This window comes from Cupressus sempervirens, chromosome 3 (genome assembly GCF_028749045.1).
Source record: "Cupressus sempervirens isolate cs-2001-9-10 chromosome 3, ASM2874904v1, whole genome shotgun sequence".
Taxonomy (NCBI): Eukaryota; Viridiplantae; Streptophyta; class Pinopsida; order Cupressales; family Cupressaceae; genus Cupressus; species Cupressus sempervirens.
Window position 1 is genome coordinate 683,068,355 of NC_143120.1, and position 18,417 is coordinate 683,086,771.

Genomic DNA, 18,417 nt, shown 5'->3' on the forward strand with positions numbered 1-18,417 from the left:
CATCCAATTTACAAATCATTTGGGAGCTAAATATAATCAGAACTTCCATTTATAGTGTCAAGACCAGTAAAATCTATCGTTACAAATAGCTAGGGCATCACTTTTCTTGCTTATGCTGTAACCATTCGGTGTGAGACCAAATGCATCTGAGAGCTTGGTGAATACACTTTAATTTGAACCCGAAGTTAGATTTTTCCAAATGTTGAAACTCAAGCTATGGACAAATCCTTGTCTAAGCCTCTGAAAGTGAGGATTTGATCCCAATTTTTGGAAAACTCACTTGTTCTTTCAATTTGAATCACAGCCACAGCTCCAATTACAACCATCAAATATGCCTTGAATGGAACAAAATGTGAAAATTATCAGACAATTAAGATATAAAACAAAAATTCTTCAAGCTTCCTTTTGCAATTTCAATCAAATATATATCAAATACTTGAGGCAATTATTATCTCACTTTTACAATCAACCATAATACTTATTTTCCATATCTTACATCATATTTATCATTACTGTCATATTAGAACTGCAATCCAAGCTTGACAGTCAGGTTTATTTATGAAAACTTTACAAACACCTCCAAACTGCCTAACCTCTTTAATCTACCTATACTCAACCATCTCAAGCCCTCCTTATAGCTTTATTGGCTATACAAACCATTCCCATGACTTGTGACCTTTCACCTTCCACCATTGACAACTTGGTGCAACTTTGCAAAATGCAATTTTGCCAATGTTGCACTTTTGCAACATTTTTTTTTGCATTTTACAACTTTTGACTTGAAACTTTATGAAAACCCTCCTAACATGTCTAAATGGATAAACCAACATTATTACAACATTCTTGGCCTTCCAAGGTATTTTCACATCAATTTGGCCACCATGACCTATGAGAGCTACCTTGACATTTTGTGGCAATTACATTGCAACATAATATGACTCCAAATAATACGACAACATGATATTACAAGTTTATTGACCCTTTCATTAACTTGGCATCATTAGGTGCTCCTGCACCATACTCCCAACCTTGAAACTTTTCCAAGTCTCTTGGAAACATGGATCATAATGCAAGAAAAATTTGGACTGAAAATGCATCAACATCTTTGTCTTTGCCTCAATTTCATCTCTACCTCTTGAGATCTTCATATCTCTTGCCTTTCATCTACCATCTCCATCCTCAAGAGTATGCAATTTACTGCATCCTCAAGTGCTTCACAATCTAAAGTCCACCTCTCCTTTGCGGCTCCACCAACCAACAACTCTCTTTGTCTCACCTAGGAGTCATGTCTTTGCATCTCTCCCTAGAACTTTTGGCAATTAGTTGGTCCACCTCTGTGGCCTTTGACAGACCTCCCTTGTCTATCCTCCTGCAGCTAGATGGACAAGCACCTACAAGCACTACTCATTAGCAACACTAGAACATAGAACCTCTTCTCAACCCAGATCTTCTACTGACCTCTAATACCAATATGATGAGGAGGTTCTAAGGATTCACAAAATTAAATAAACAATATTTGATAAATTTCCAAAGAAATGTTGCACATTTTGCAAACTTCTAACCAAATTAACAACTGGGACAGAGTCTGGAATCTTCAAACACAGTCTCATAACTTTCATAAACGACAACATGAAGCCAATCACTTCGGTGAGATTAAAGAAAAATGAAGCACAAACATTTTTCAAATTTATTGTAATAACCCCAATAGGTTATAACTTCTTCAAACACCAAAAATCTTTATACTTTAGTTGTTTGACATTTCGTCAAACACTTTGCAAGCAAGCTCTGATACCACTGTAATAATCCTGCTCAATTCCGACCTTAAAATGTTGATTGAAGGCTCGAAGAATTTTGTCAAACACTTTGCATACAAGGGGTCATATGACTGATATAACTTTTCAGATTGTTGCAATGACTCTTGTTTCAATTTGCATCAAAGAGAATGCTTACAAAAAAGACTCCAGATTGTCTAAACAATAACCTCACATGAATGTGCAACTAATTTTGACAATATTCAATACAAATATTTGACTTAACTACTTGCAATATGCAGCTACACCAACTAGTAATTATGACAAATACTTTGGATGCAACCTAAGATGGCATTAATGCACTTATAACCAAGTGTCATTAATATAAACACTTCGTATGCAAAATTATAACATTATTTATGCCAAAAAGAGAACTTACAGCCAATTGATATTTTGTCAAACAATTAGAATGCAAACTAATAAGCTGATCGTGAACTCTAGGTTTGCAATATAGATAGTCTAAAAATTACAACGCTCTTTCAATTGCAAAATCCTAGCCTTCCTTTGATACCAATAATGCCAAATGGCAAACAAAGACAAGTACAATGTGAAATAGTGAAGCGTTGAAGCTATATTTGGTACTCAGCTGAAAACCTACATTTCTCAGTAAATATGCCAAATGAGAAGTGAAGAACCTGATTGTAGATGGCTGTAATAATTTTCTTCAATGCTGCCCCTTCTATTTTGCTTTTTTTCGATTTGCTTTTTCCACTTGCTTTTTTTGGATTTGTTTTTTTCATTTTGCTTTTTCGAACTGCTTTTTTTAGATCCGCTTTTTTTCGAACTGCTTTTTCGGATTGCTTTTTTCGGAGCTTCTTTTTTGGACTGCTTTTTCGGCCTGCTTTTTTTCCGGTTCTGCTTTTTCGGTCTACTTTTTTCGGACTGCTATAAAATGGCTTCCTATAATTTCGGACCTGCTAGAAATGACCTCCAATAATTTCGGCCCTACTAAAAATGCCTCCTGAAATGCTGAAATGCTGAAAATGGCCTTAGGCCCAATGATGCCCTAGCTGAAGTGACTGAAGTATCACCTCCAAATGTGCAACCCTTCAGAAGATATTTCACTTCCTCAGTTATGCTAATCCAAGGGAGTTTTCGTTCCCAAAGATCAACTAACTATCTGAAACCACTTGGCTCCACAATAGACTATGTGACTGAATCACAATTTGATGTCAAGAGAGAAATAAACAACTGAATGATTAGAATGAAGCCCGGGGTGCCTATTTATTCTTTTTCTCCACTTTCTCCAAAAACTTCTAGAACATTATTTTATTTTATCTATTAAGTGACTTTATAAAAAATATTTTATAATTCAAGTCACTTTATTAAATTAATTAAATATAAAGTTACCTTTTAATATTTATTTATTTGATAACTTTATAAATAATTAACTTAATACCACTTATTTATTTAATTAAAATAATTAATTAGTCATCCTCATAAAATATTCATTATTTTGGACAACCTAATTAACTAAATTAATTAAATCAATTGCCTCCTAAATGGGGACATGACATTTATAGCAAGATCCAACAGTTCAAAGTAGCATTATGCCTTTAATGCCAAAACTGCTAACTCTAGGACAGGTTCAGACCTGCCTTCACCAAAATGAGCGTAACGTCTGCAAAATTTAATTAAATTGGATCAAAACAAAAAGAAACAAAAGATAACTCATTAGCCTTTCCAAATATATAAGTCTCATATCTGTCTCATTTTGTATGAGGTCATACCAATACAAACATCAGATGAATCTTTGGAAAAATAACTAAGAAAAATAGAATATTAGACTATAAAACAAGTTCTCTTTCATTTCAATTCTTCTCCAAACTTCTCCAACTTGTCCTCTCCTAAGATTCTATGGTCAAGCAAAACCAATTACCATCTCTTTAAAGCAATATCATAGCCACTATACCTTTTGCAGCTTTCCATCATCCTTACCATTCATTTGGTCACACATTGGGTTTCCATTCAATGTCCTTTTCCTCTTCTGCTACCGCAATCACATTGTTAGTAATGAACAATTTCCTATCAACTTCATGCAAGGAAAACATCTGTTAACCTATTCACCATATCATACAACACAAATACATTCACATGTCCATGCTTTGTCATGCTCATCACATTGTCAACAACATTTGGTCCTAAATATATATACAGTAAAAAAATTATCTTCCTACTGTCTAGACTTTCAATGACTTGCCCTTTACTTATTCACTGCCTACATTACACATTCTAACTCTTTTAAGAGTCATCAAACATAGTCAAGACATCAGAATACTTTCCATTATGTGGTTTCAACAATAATTCCATTCCTAATCAAAGATTTCATCAGACTGGTAAGAATGCTTTGTACTGGTGGTACAGTAAGGCTCTGACACCCACACTATGCTTTTACAAAAACATTGCCCATCTTCGTTCATCCATTTACTCAACAATAGGTTGTATTGTAATGCCCTTACCATTGGAAAATAATTCCTGTTAATTACAAACCACAGAAGTTGGTCATGAAGACTGACTGTTATTATATTTGACAGTTTTAGGGTTGTTCACTGGACAATCAGTCTTTAACCCTTCATGAGAGAACCTTTAATCCATATTCTGGTGTCCATCTATATTCTCTTGAATTGATTTCACCTTTAGATCCAATTTACAGATTTTTTAGGAGCTAAATATAACAGAACTTCCATTTATACTATCAAGACCAGTAAAATCTACTGCTACAGATAGCTAGGGCATCACTTTTCTGGCTTATGATGTAACCATTTGGTGGGAGACCGAGTGCATCTGAGAGCTTAGTGAATACATCTTAATTTGAAGCCATAGTTGGATTTTTCCAATGGTTGAAACTCAAGTTATGGACAAACCCTCGTCTAAGTCTCTGAAAGTGAGGGTTTGGTCCCAGTTTCTGGAAAACTCATTTGTTCTTTCAATTTGAATAACGGCCGAACTCCAAATGTTATTAACAAAAATTAGATTTATTAACAAAATATCCCGACCAAACTTAGGGATCATTCAATCAATTACAACCATCGAATGTGCACTTGAACAGGAGAAAATGTCAAAACTATCAGACATGATATAAAACAAAAATTCTTCAAGCTTCCTTTTGCAATTTCAATAAAATATATATCAAAGGCTTGAGGCAATCAGTACCTCACTTTTACAATCAACCATAATACTTCTCTGTCCATATCTTACATCATATTTCTCATGATTGTCATATTAGGACTACAATCCAAGCTTGACAGTAAGAAGTTTATTTACGAAAACTTTACAAACACCTCCAAACTGCCTAACCTCTCTAATTTGTCTATACCCAACCATCTCGAGCCCTCTTTATAGCTCTGTTGGCTATACAAATCATTCCCATGACTTGTGACCTTTCAACTTCATCTCTTGACAACTTGGTCCAACTTTGCAAAATGCAGTTTTGCAAATATTGCACCTCTGCAACGTTTTTTTGCATTTTATAACTTTTGACTTGAAACTATATAAAAACCCCCCTAACATGTCTAAATGGATAAAACAACATAGTTACAACATTCTTGGCCTTCCATGGCATTTTTACATCAATTTGACCACCAGAACCTAATCAAGACCTATGAGAGTAACCTTGACATTTAGTAACAATTACATTGCAATATTTGACATAATATGACTCCAAATGACTTTGAATGATATTACCAATTTACTGACAATTTGATCATCTTGGCATCATTAGGTGCTCCTGCAACCCTGGCCTTCTTTTATAATTATCTCCCAAAACATTCAAAAAGATAATAGAAAATCAATTTATAACTAAGGTAAGTCTTATTGCTCATAAATTTGATTTTATTTTATGTGCTTTTCTCACTTGGTTAAGCGTGCAACATTTGAAAAGTTTAATTCTCAGTCCAACAAGCTATTAGACTAAGGTACTTTTCAATAATTTGAGTTGTATTTACTATTTAGCGATCTTAGCAAAAGAATTAATTAATAGCTCAATATTACACCCTAGTTGCCAGTACAGTCAAAAAACATCAAAATCAAATATTGGCCACACTATAGTGATACCAATGAGAATGATGAGAAATAGACCCAACCATTGACTTGCTATAAAAAAAATAGCCTTTTCAAGAATCTCGGAGAACACACAAGAAGTGGGAAAAAGATTGAGAAGTATCTTCTAAGTCCTCTAGACCATTTAAGCATATTCGTAATATCAAACAACCCCTTTCATAAAGGAGATACACAATGAGGAGGTCAGAGCTAACTACGAGGCAAGATAATACAAAAATGTGAATATTAGAGTTCTCCTTTCCCAAGTCAAGGTACTTTATTTGTAAATTGACCCTGTCAATTGCATTGAGAAAATATAAAAATAATGTCATATGAGCTCATTTGATCATAAAATTAAACTTGGAACATTTACAACCAAAATATTAGGTGGGTTGTCCTCAAATCTTAATAATATGCAACTTTGTTTCGGATGCATTTTTGGTCTGCAGATATGTGCGAGGAATTTGAGAGTAAAGTTGAATTGTTGAACCTATTGAACTTGTTGAACCCATTGAGCCTAAGGAACCTGTTCAACCACGAAGTTCAAAATTACAAAATTTTCCTAGAATCGCTCCTTCATTAATCACTTTTGCCTTTACATTCTTATGCGTATTTAATCTTTGAGCCATTCGAACCTGCTGAACGATTGAACCAGTTCGAGACGTTCAAAGGGTTCAATGACTTGATATCGTTGGTAAATATTGAGTAGCTGACGGGTTGATGTCGTCAGTAATTGTTATGTAGCCGATGGGCCTCTTCGGGAAGGTTCTTGTTATGTAGCCAAAGGGTCCCTTCAAGAAGGTTCTTCAGGATGGTATATGTACAACTTTGGATCATTGTTGTAATCATCATGATAAGCATTATGTAATCTCTTTGGCACATATGCGAATAATGAAAGGAGTACTGTTGTGTTACATTTTCTTGTCTATTGTCTGTATGCATTAATAAACCGTTTACCCCATACTGTAAACAATTGTTGCTTCACTTAGCCAAGATTTAACGCAACGTTAAATGAAAAATGTTTATAGAGGCATGATATGCAAATAGAGGGGCTTGACTCCAATTTGATTGGAAGGTGATCATATATAATTGGGTTAAAAGAGAAAATTTGGGGTACCATAGGTACACCAACAACTCGCTCTGGTTAGGGATGTAGAGTGAAAGGACACAGAGAATCCAACATGTCTCTGGTAGAGGAGAGCAGTGTCAAGCTCCATTGGATCACAAGGTCAAAGAAAAACGTGAGCATAGGGAGCTGCTTGCAAAAGGGACGAGGGAAGTAGGGCAAAGAGACCAAACAAGCACACCAAAACCACAAAAACAAAACGGACACCACCTCAAACACCATCAAAATTCTCTAAATACGTCATGATCACAAGGCTCTACCTAAAAGTTTGTTTGAAATTGGTCATGCAAACCCATTAACTGGTTGAGATCAATATCAATCGATGTGGAAAAGTAGGTGGTAGGTAAGGAGCGTCAATCCCAACTGCTAGCCTAGAACCATTGCGAAGAGAGACTTAACAACAATGTATTGTAGACTTTTCAAATAAAATATTATGTCCAAAAAGCCACTCCGCATTATACATTTCTGAAAATGGCTGAGAAGTTCCGCCATTGTGCTGCACATTTGAAATTGAATCTTCTTTAAATATTTTAAAACACTGTGCCAGATCTACTAATCAATTAATCATACCCCGGATTGGACAACATCTGTAAACAGTTTGAAAACAACTTTCAACTGAAATCTCATCCAAACCTCCTTTTAAACAGAAAACATCATGAGATTTCCTTTCCCCGGCCATTAATTCTCTTAGTTTTTCAATACTTTGATCTTTATTAGATAGAGCTTTCCAGATAACATTTTCAAATTAAAAGCATTCCATCGTTGCACAATTCTTCGAGTCTTTTAAACCCAAATCATCTAAATCAACGTCATCACCAAATTTGAAGACTTTTAAATCTGGCTGCATATAAAATATTTCAGCATTGATGGAGCTTCTATTACTTTTAGTTTGTTTCTCATCACCTTCATAATCTTCCAAGCACTCAACCTGCATGAATCCTTCATTATAGCTGCAACTCACCCTGCCTCTGTTCTCAAAACCCCACCTTGGCCCTAGAAACTGGTAGGGGTTGGGCAGTTACTCTGAAATTATTATAGAAAAATGGATAAGGGAAAGGAAAAGAACTATCGGGTGATGAAAACATTCATAATCTGCTTGAATATCAGCATGAGGAGCATCTTTTAATTTTTCATGGGTACAAATTTCTCTTTGGTGTTGGCTTTTCATTTTCATTTAAATAAAATGGTCTGCTGAAAACACATCAAAATTTTCAGGTGCAAAACATTCAAAATCTGGTAAAAAAAGTATTTTCAAACAAACTTTTGTTTAATCCTTGATCATGCATGTTATCAAAAGTTTTTTTAGCAACGGATGTGACTAGACAAGTCATTATATCCTCTGTTTGCTTGATGTGATCTTCCACATCTTTAAAAGAATCAGCTTCATCAACATGTAAATAATAAATTACTGCAATATCAGAAGTGCAAATTTCAGTCATAGAAGCTGCTCAAAAATCTTCTTCATTGAAAGCTATCATGTTTTGATGATATGAGATAGGTAACACTGCCTTCGTTTATTTCGTGATCAATTTCTTTTATAGGCTTTTTCCTTGGGTAAAAATTCTGATCCTGAAGATATATTTCACATAGTGGCACCTTCATAGTGCATTTACTCACACACTTTATTCCACTCAAGATCATATCATCCTCTATCTCAATAGCTTCTTTCTGTGCATCTTCGTGCATTTCAACAGGAATTTAGTTTCAATTTGCAATGCAGATATAAATATGCACAACTGATTACCTTCATTCAGTTGGCACCCTTGAGGAATTTTCCAAACACACTGGTTAAATCTTTCAACAAAACTTCTCATAGATTCATCCTCTTTCTGTTGCATTTGAAGGAAATTCAACAACAATTTATAAGTATCAACCACAGGCTTAAATCTTTCAAGAAATCTTATCTTTAAATCATCCCGACAAGTAATGAAACCATATTCCAAATTCTGAAACCATTTAGCAGAGTTTACAACGATGCTTTCAACAAACAATCTCACGAAGACATTTTCTTCTTGCACTCAAAGAATTCCACAAGCAATAGTGACTGCTTTAATATGATCATTTGTTAGACACTCCCTTGATGTCTTAGACAGAGCTAAGTATAGGGGCAAAGCAAAAGGTCCAATCTGAGCTCCCCGTGGCTGGGCTGCAACCAACACTAGAATTTATCTGCCAAAAGATCTCTCAACGAAATACAGAGTCACCAATCTTGCATACAAAAATACTTTTAAAGATTATAGGAAGTATTGATCTTTCACTTTCGGGTTCTCCAGTAGAGTCGTCATAAATCTGTTATTGAACAGATTTGTCTTTCAAAGATAAACACATAAAGTGACTCAAAATGTCCAAAAAGAAAGACAATCAGCACTAGCAGTGGGAGAAGTTATCATTGGATTGATAATTTTCCTCTGAATTTTAAAAGTACAACTCCCTCTTAATACAATCCTCTGAAATTTAGAGGTACAACTCCCTCTTAATAAGATATGCAATGAAAGGAATTACAGATTATGCCTTTAACCAAAACGCAAAGAACATGAACAACCATCCACCCATAGCTGTGGAATAGATGTGAAAGATTAAATTCAGCAATGGATGCAGAAAAGTAACCGCACACAAAAGAATACCTATTAGCTGAAAAAAAATAACAAAGATTTATTTCCAATGTATGCATGCAGAGTAGAATTCACAGATTCTAAAACATGCATTTAAAGCCATACGCAATGTAAAGAATAGAAAAAGCAATTATAAATTTACAAAGAAAGATCACAGCTACAAAAAGATCCAATAAATGCACAGATTTATATTGTCTCTTGTCTCATAATAATACTAAAATTCAAATATTTTAGCCGCCATTACAAAAGACTGTTTTTAGAAATTAGAATACCCTCTTATCTTTTCTGTTATAAAGAAAGATAGCAGGAACAAAGATATCACAACAGCAATCTCTTTACTTTCCTCATATAACAAAGATAACTGTAGAAATAAATTCATAGCAGCAGCCCCAAAAAAACTCTTCCCCACTCTAAAGAAAAAGGAACCCTTTCTTCTTGAAAGTCCTTCCTTAAATAATGCTCAGTGGTTTTTCGTTTCCATAACTGATCCTTAAAATTCTTTTGATAATCCTCCTTCGCTCACAGATAAAAATCATTTTTTTTCTGAGAGACCCATTCTGTCACTTCTTACCAAAATGATTTATCTATTCCCATCATCTTCTCCTTCATAACTAGTTCTTGAAAAAGAGAATAATTTCTCTTTAATTACTGCTCTCAAACTGATATATAACATTTTTTTTAAATGTTTTAAACTGCTGCACATAAATGAGTGTGAAAACATTTAATTTCTCATGCAGCCACTTTATAATTAAATCGCCACAAACTAACCAAGCATCCTGGGTCTGTAAAAATTTGCAAGCAGTTAGATATTTAGAAATACAGATGGGTTTTTAAGAATTTTTTAACAGCTCGCCAAATTAAGGTACTTCCTTTGTAAAGTGGCCCTGCCAATCATATTGCTGCATTGAGAAAATATTAATTAATATGTCATATGGCTTGTATAATCATAAAATTAAATCTGACAATGTTTGAGACCAACATATTAGGTGGGTTGTCCTCGGATTTAAATAATTTGCAACTTTGTTTTGGATGCATTTTGGACTACAGATATGTGTGCAGGATTTGGTTGTCGCATTGAACCATTGAACTGATTTAACCTGTTGAACCTCAAAGTTCAAAATTACAGAAATTTCCTAGAGTTATTATCCTTCGTTAATCACTTTTGCATTTACATTCTCATGAGCATTGAACCTCTTGAACCATTCGAATCTATTGAACCGATTGAACCAGTTCAAGAGGTTCAAAGGGTTCAATGGCATGTTCCTTCACTTAGCCAAAATTTAACAGGCAACCTTAAACGAAAAATGTTTATAGAGGCACGACATGCAAATTGAGGTGCTCGACTCCAATTTGACTGAAAGGTGATCATACATAATTGGATTAAAAGAGAAAATTGGGGGTATTGTAGGTAGTCAACAATATTGAACACGGGATTTTTCATAAAGTGAACCACACCTATATGCTGATCAAAACTATGTAACCTTGAACTATGGGAGACATGACGTGTGATTTGCTCCACCTGAGCTGTATCATGCCTCTGTATATTCTACCTCTCCCCTCTAGAAAGAAACATCGTGCGCAAACACCCCTCTGTCATACCTCTCAACACATACCTCCTACATCGGTACTCAAACCTCATCACCATCGAGCAAGAGCTATGAGTAAACTCCTCAATATCCTATAATCACTACATACCAAACACAATATCCATCTCTCGCAAGTTGGCCACATAAAATTCTAACACAGTTGTAGTGTGAATGTCATTTGATTCATCAACTGGAGCACACATTATCCATGAGATAGAGATCTTCAGGCTTTCACAAGAAGACCTCTTTGCACAAGACATATACAACAAAAATGAGATAGAAATGTAACCAAGTAAAACTCTATTAAAGGCATAATTTAAATTTAAATTTCAATATTTAAATTTTCTATCTTTACCTTGTTATTTTAATAAACTCTACAAAGTAAAACGGAATTTTTTTTTCATTTCAGATGGATGATGGAGATGTTTGGTACTAAGGTGCCCAAACTAGAAAGCATTGCAATTAATGTCTTGAACCGACAATGTAATGCTTCAGGATGTGAGTGAGATTGGACACTCCAAAAAGCACAATAGCTTGTTACCGCAAAGATTGAATGATCTTGTGTATGTTCATTACATCTTTCACTTCTGTCATAAACAAATTTTGGGCAAACTTCTCTCCTATCGCTTTGGAGGAGCTTGATCCATGGTTAGAGTGGATCATCAAGATTGATGGTCATGTCTTTAGCAGTGATAACTTGGCATAGGTTGATTAGCTGGATAAAAGGCAGAGGCAAAAGCCATGGCAAAGGAGAACAAAGCACAAGAAGACAGATTGGATGATGATGTAGATGTCACTGAGCTCAAGACAGAGACACAAGCAGATATCATGGTTGCAGCATCATTTAGAACCTATCTGAGATGCAGATTTAGGACTATGGTGCCGAGTTATATAGGTTGCTCAGAGGCTTGAGTGATAAACTTCTAGCTTTTTCTTTTGATATTTTCTTAGCCATGAATTTTATGTTCAGTGAGTTTTGTAGACGCTTTGACTGTTAATATATCTATTGTATTATTTCCTTCATCCAAAATGTGTGTTTATAATTATATGATCAATATATACTTTTGAATTTGTTCGAAATAGCTTCTATCTGATTAGATTATTGTTTCTTTAAGGGTTATTTATTTAAAAAGTGCATGAAACAAATTTTTAAATCTTTCAAGCTCTCTTAGTTTCTTGAATTTATCGATTTGCTGAGTCTAGGCATCAACTCCGGGTCCAAATCAAAAATTAGTTTGCAAAGTCTAGGCTGAGTCCAAATCTTGTAACAGTGATATTGACAAAGAATCTTGAGTCATTTCCTTAAATAGCATCATCTGACATCCTAATCATGTAACGTGGGCTAAAAAATATTGATGAAAGAAACAATTATGCACAGTGTTCATTAATTTGATTGGTAGGGTTTATTTCCAACATGTGAATTTTGTTTGGAATATTCAAGTAGTATTTAAAGTCAAAAGTAAAGCACTAAATACAACTCTAGTTCAAGAGAAAACTTCCACATGCAAATACCACTTCACCAGGCTTTCTCTTACTGATGCGCTCAACGTCCACGTGGCATACATTTGCTAATGCATGTACTCCAGCATCCTACAAAATTTTAAATAATAATTAGATGTAACAAGAATTTTTTTAAATATTAACTGAAATAAATTAGAGATCTACACAATAAAAAAGACATAAGAAGATAGAATGTACACCACATAAATAGATTTAAATTATAATTATATGAATAAGTATGCAAGAAATAACAACAAAAAGCATAATGTCTCATGAGAGATGTTGTGTGTAATATAAGGCAGACCAATTCTCTAAGGTACCTCCAATCGATCTGGTTCAGTTATCCTAAATGAAACTAGATATGAATAGAGTTGCTTTCTGGCCCCAACTCTCCTGTCACTTAGGTTGATACAATCTTTCCTTGACATAACAAAAATAATTGAACACATGATAAGATGGTTAAGGCTTACATCTAAGAAAGTACGGGAGTGGGATACAGGTGACAAAGGCAGATTGCATTCTTATGTAAACTAGAATATCTAATACTAATGGTCTGGGAACTACTCTCGTATCCAAATGTGCCAGCAGGTTCTGCTATAATAATGAAGTTTACAGGTGGCTATTCTGACAAGTACCCCTGATAGAGAAAAGCAATTAAAAAAGCTTGGGGCTGCATTGTTTTCAAGTTTTTTTTTTATTACACCATTAATTAAGGAATTGATAAAACCTTTGCAGAAAACACATGGAAAAAGCGTATCAAGTGTGAGGCCTTGCCCCGATCCATCAGAGCACATCTAATACATTTTATTTTGACACATTATGACTTGATATGTCGAGACATTATCTAATGGACTGGACATTATCATATTATTTTATGTTGTGTGATGCCTTACTTTAAAATGCTTAATCATGATTATTTGATGTTTTATAAGCATGCATAATGATGGTGTATTACAATAAATGAATTCACGATTATGAATATGTTAAATACTCTAATTATGCAAATTGTGATGATCAAATATGTGTGCAGAAATGAGGAAAAAGTTATTTAAATGGAAGTTTGATTTTTTCATCAATGTGATTATGCAATTTGTTTTAATATATACATATGATTTTTCTTGAGCTACTGATGTGCAAATTGAGTGTACAGGATTATTAACCATGGAATCTAACGGAGAATTGGGAATCAACCTTATGTACAATCTGTGAAACCTAGGGTTGAGTCTAATGAAGGGACGTAGACCTCGTTGTTTCGTATTTTATTTGTATCGTAATCTGAATGTGTGTATCATTCTATAATTGTAAGGTGTTTAAAATTACGTAACAGTGAATCTTATGGTGTCACTTGGCACTCGTAATTCGTATATGTGTATCAGCATGTTTATTAGGGTTAGCAGAGTAACCCGATAATCTAAAATTGATTTAGTAACCTAAGACTAATTAGTTGGTAATTTAGATTAATTACCCTAATTAAGGTCTAGTGGAAACTTTGCATTCCTAGGGTTTTTAGAAAGTTCAAATAATTCAAGCCAATTTATAGGTCCTAAAATGATCCTAGAGGCTAAAATTAATGCAATCCAAGTGCCTGGGGGTATGTGTATGAGTTGGAGACATTTTTTACCCTTCTAGATCCTTTTGTTGACTTTTATGACCTCCTAAATATCTCATTTTCCCTTTAGTGTGAAAATTGAACATCTCCATGCGTCTTCCAAGTTTACACTTCAGCATAAAGGTTATTTTAATGGTAGGATCAAGTGGGAAGACCCTAGAATGCTTAAGTCATGTCTAGAGTTACTGTCATTTTAGGTGGGTGAGTTTAGAAGCCTATTTAGTTGTCATTTTGAGGGTTGAAAGGTGTTCACTGTTCACCCATTCTTTACATTTAAAGAGAGTCAAGCTTGAATTTGAAGAGGAAGAAGGATTAGTTTTTCTCAAAAACTCTATTGCCATAACCTTTGTGAAAGTAGGATCCTTCATGGCCTTGTTCTTCATGCTTTGTTTTTATTTGCTTAAGTAAACCTCTTAAATGTGTGTGTATTTCGTGTTTATGATGAAACATGCGAGGGATGGGTTATTGTGGGTTTCTTGTTTTCCTTTCATGTTTTTCCATTTTGTTTTAAGAGGGAAACTGTTAAGGGTGTGTTGGCATTACTCACCCTCGGATAGGGAAGAAGTGGCCATATACGACAGGAGGGCCTTAGTTGGACTTTGGGTCAATGTAGAGTCTCTCCTCATGATGAGGAGGGGGAGAAAGTAAGGTGTTATGGGCTCTTACTTGTCAATACAAACCGTTTTTGTGTTTTGGGAGATAAGGAGTGAAAGAACAGAAGTTCTTGAGATTACTAGCCTCGGAAGAGGTATATGTTTGGTGTTTGTGATTGACATCCCCTACCCTGGAAAAACCACCTTCTCCCTAGTCTTGGTTCGATACGGAACTTGTTGTGCAAACCTGGGATGGTATTAGTTGGTTGAATGTGTCTATGTGTTTTGAATCTGATTGTCACCCGGTCAATTTCGGTTCTCTATGGTTATCTTTATGTAGATTTGCAAATTGCTTAGTTGATACCTTGATATGGAGCAAAATTGGATTCAAAGTTTTGGTGTTCTTGAGTCTGATGTTATGGAGACTTTTCCTCAGAAAATATGATCCTAATGTATTATTCATTGTTAACTTTATGTTTGTAACGACAACGATATCGGGTTTTCTTCCCTAATTCTTTCCCGATTGAGTCTTTGAATTTAGTTTTTGAATAAAATATATATATGAAGTGGCTAGTCCACTTATGTTTAGAAAAAAAGATCAATTCATTTCTTATGGCATTCCTTGTACTCCTGAAAATTCATTCCATATGCAAATGATCAATTGAAATTATATATAATGATGTTATACGAAGTTGTTCGATTTACTTATATTTATGTGTTAGAGGAAATTTGATTCAAATGAATGTTGTTTTATATTGCATTGTTAGTAACTAATAAAAAAAATACTCCTATTTTGGATGCATATTATAACATCAAACACTTCCTATAATTCATCCAAGAAAATAGATTTATCATTAGTATCCTCTGTCAGGTTAAAATTTCTATGAAAAAACCTAACACCTAGATGAGAAAAGGAAACCTTAAAATTTCATCTATTTTAGAGAAAAAAATGCTCTCTGGAATTTGTATGCAAAGATTTTAATTCTCTTTAGGAAAAGAGAATATTTTGAAAAGATTCCTTCTTAATATTTGAACACCATTTTAAATAAGGGATAGATAGTTATAAAATGCAATAAAAATAAATATCAATTAATTAAAACTATATCTATCCTATCTTAATCTTATTCCATCCTACCTATAAAACTTTATCCCATCCTACCCATAAAACTTTAAAACTTTACTTTTTCTACTAACTCCTAAGTTTCCCCAAGTAACCCTAGACATAAGGCGAAATGTTGGCATAAAGTCAAAACAATTAATGAACATTCCTTTCAAATTGCCTAGCTCCTACCATGTGTACCCTATTTGCTGACAAAGTGTTGACTTGTAAGGAGGGGCAGGTTTGATTGGTCAAAGAAAAAAAATATATATATATAATTAAAATTTATTATTCCACCTCCATAGGTGATGATGTCACCCCACCTTTCTCTCTTCCCAAAAAGTGGGAGTAGTGCATCCATTTGGAAGAGGATGGAGATGTTTTTTTCAATGACATTTGGTTGGTTGCTTATAACACTTATTTCATTCTTTCACCCCCCCAATGCATACTCTTGGAGAAGGGTTGTCTTGGGCAGTGCCCCATGGTCATGTCAGACCTTGGTTAGCGCACAAGCAAGTGGGGAATAAAGTAAGATGAGATAGGGTGCAAAGGGGATTGGATAGAATGTTTAGAAAGTAGTTGGAATAGGTTAGTAGCTTTGGGTTAGTATGAGTGTGACACAAGGAGGGATGAAGAATTAGGGCCAAAGGCACACCCAGCTATTCAAACCTCCTACATAGTCAACACAACGGAAATAACAAGAAAATAAACAACCCAGGAGATAGAGGAAGTAAGAAGGATTCATTCATTATTTCATCCAAACATCAATTACATGGTAAGGCCTTTTGGGTTACGGCCATATGTATCAATTCAATTACAATCTTCGATGATCCAACTTCGCATTCTGCTCCTTTCTCTCTAAGTTCTCTCTTAAAATTCTAACCAAGGTCTCTTTAAATACATGCACAACCACAAGTCGGCATGTTACAAATACAACTAAATTAAATGCTAGGCTAAGCCACAAGTCAACTTACAACAAATATCCAACACTTAATCAAATGCAAAGGTCGGCCTCAACAGGAAACCACACACAGACAACTCAGCAAATGAACCCTGCACGAAATACTGACACTCGACATCTAAACGAACTCAACAACCAAAGAACACTCGACAACAACACGAACTCGGTAACCAAAGAACACTCAACAACCAAAGGCACTCGGTAACCAAACAACACTCGGCAACCAAAGACACTCGGCAGCAACTGTGAACTCAGCATCAACCAGGAAGCTCGTCATCCACTAAACGCTCGATAACAACTGAAAACTCGTCAATGCAAGACATTGCAACTCAGTAGAAACTAAGAAAATTGAAAAACATGCAAGATAGCAATGAAACCCAAGATGCTCCTACATCAGACAACTAGGGTAGAAAGAAATGACTCTCTAGAATCATTCAAGTGTCACAACCCAAGCTGAATCCAACTCAGATTGAGAAATCCATGTAGCATCTTCACTAGGTCTGTTTTTCCATTTTACTAAATACTCATAGTAGTCTTTTCCTCTCGTGCTCTTACCAACTCTCTACTCTAGTATCTGTTCAACTTCTTCAATCTTCTTTTTAGGATAATCATCTGACACATACACTTCATCTTTTGACTCATGATATTTGCATAAATCCACAACATTGAATATAGGAGATATATCCGTGTCATCAGGTAACTCCACTTCATAAGCATTACCACTGTGAAACTTCCTCAAAATCTTACAAGATCCAAACTTCTTCATCTTCACCTTATTGTACGTTCCAACAAGAAATCTTCCTCTCTTCAAATGAACCATCACCTCATCACCAATGTGAAAAACATGATGTCTTCTAGACTTGTGAACATTCTCCTTATACTTTTGATTACTTTATTTCATTCTCAATTTTACTTATGCAGAGACTCCATAAAATCAGCAAATTCTTCTACTGCGGCACTTCTCTTCACTAGAAACATCCCTTAAATCTGATAGTCCTCTAGGATGCATTCCTATAACAATCTCAAAAGGTGTCTTTCCCGTACTCCTATTCACAAAATTATTATATGCAAACTCAACTTGTACCAACACTACTTTCCAATTACTTGGCTTATCTCCAACTAAACATCTTAATAAGTTACCCAAGCTTCTATTCACAACCTCTGTATGTTCATCTATCTGTAGATGGAATGTAGAACTGAACTTCAACTCAGTACCCTTCTTCTTCCACAAAGTCTTCCAAAAATAACCAACAAACTTACTGCCTCTATCAGAGATAATACTTCTTGGTAATCCATGCAATCTCACGATCTCTTTGAAGAAAAGTTTCAGCAACATGTTCAACATCTGATGTCTTTTTACAAGGTATGAAATGAGTCATTTTAGAAAATCTATCCACAACAACAAATGTAGAATCATACCCCTTCACTGTTTAAGGCAATCGAAGAACAAAATCCATACTAATGTCACTCAAAGGTTTCTTA

General features: G+C 34.7%; 1 protein-coding gene across 2 annotated transcripts in view; it reads right to left on the minus strand.

The window, feature by feature from the left end:
* LOC149568571 (Pseudouridine synthase family protein) overlaps positions 1-18,417 on the minus strand; it is a 213,173-nt gene that overhangs the window by 103,833 nt on the left and 90,923 nt on the right. For both annotated transcript variants that reach the window (XM_089821466.1, XM_089821467.1), the window contains exon 3: positions 12,686-12,763. In XM_089821466.1, the coding sequence (XP_089677592.1) occupies positions 12,686-12,763 (78 nt within the window). The remainder of the gene's footprint in view (positions 1-12,685; positions 12,764-18,417) is intronic.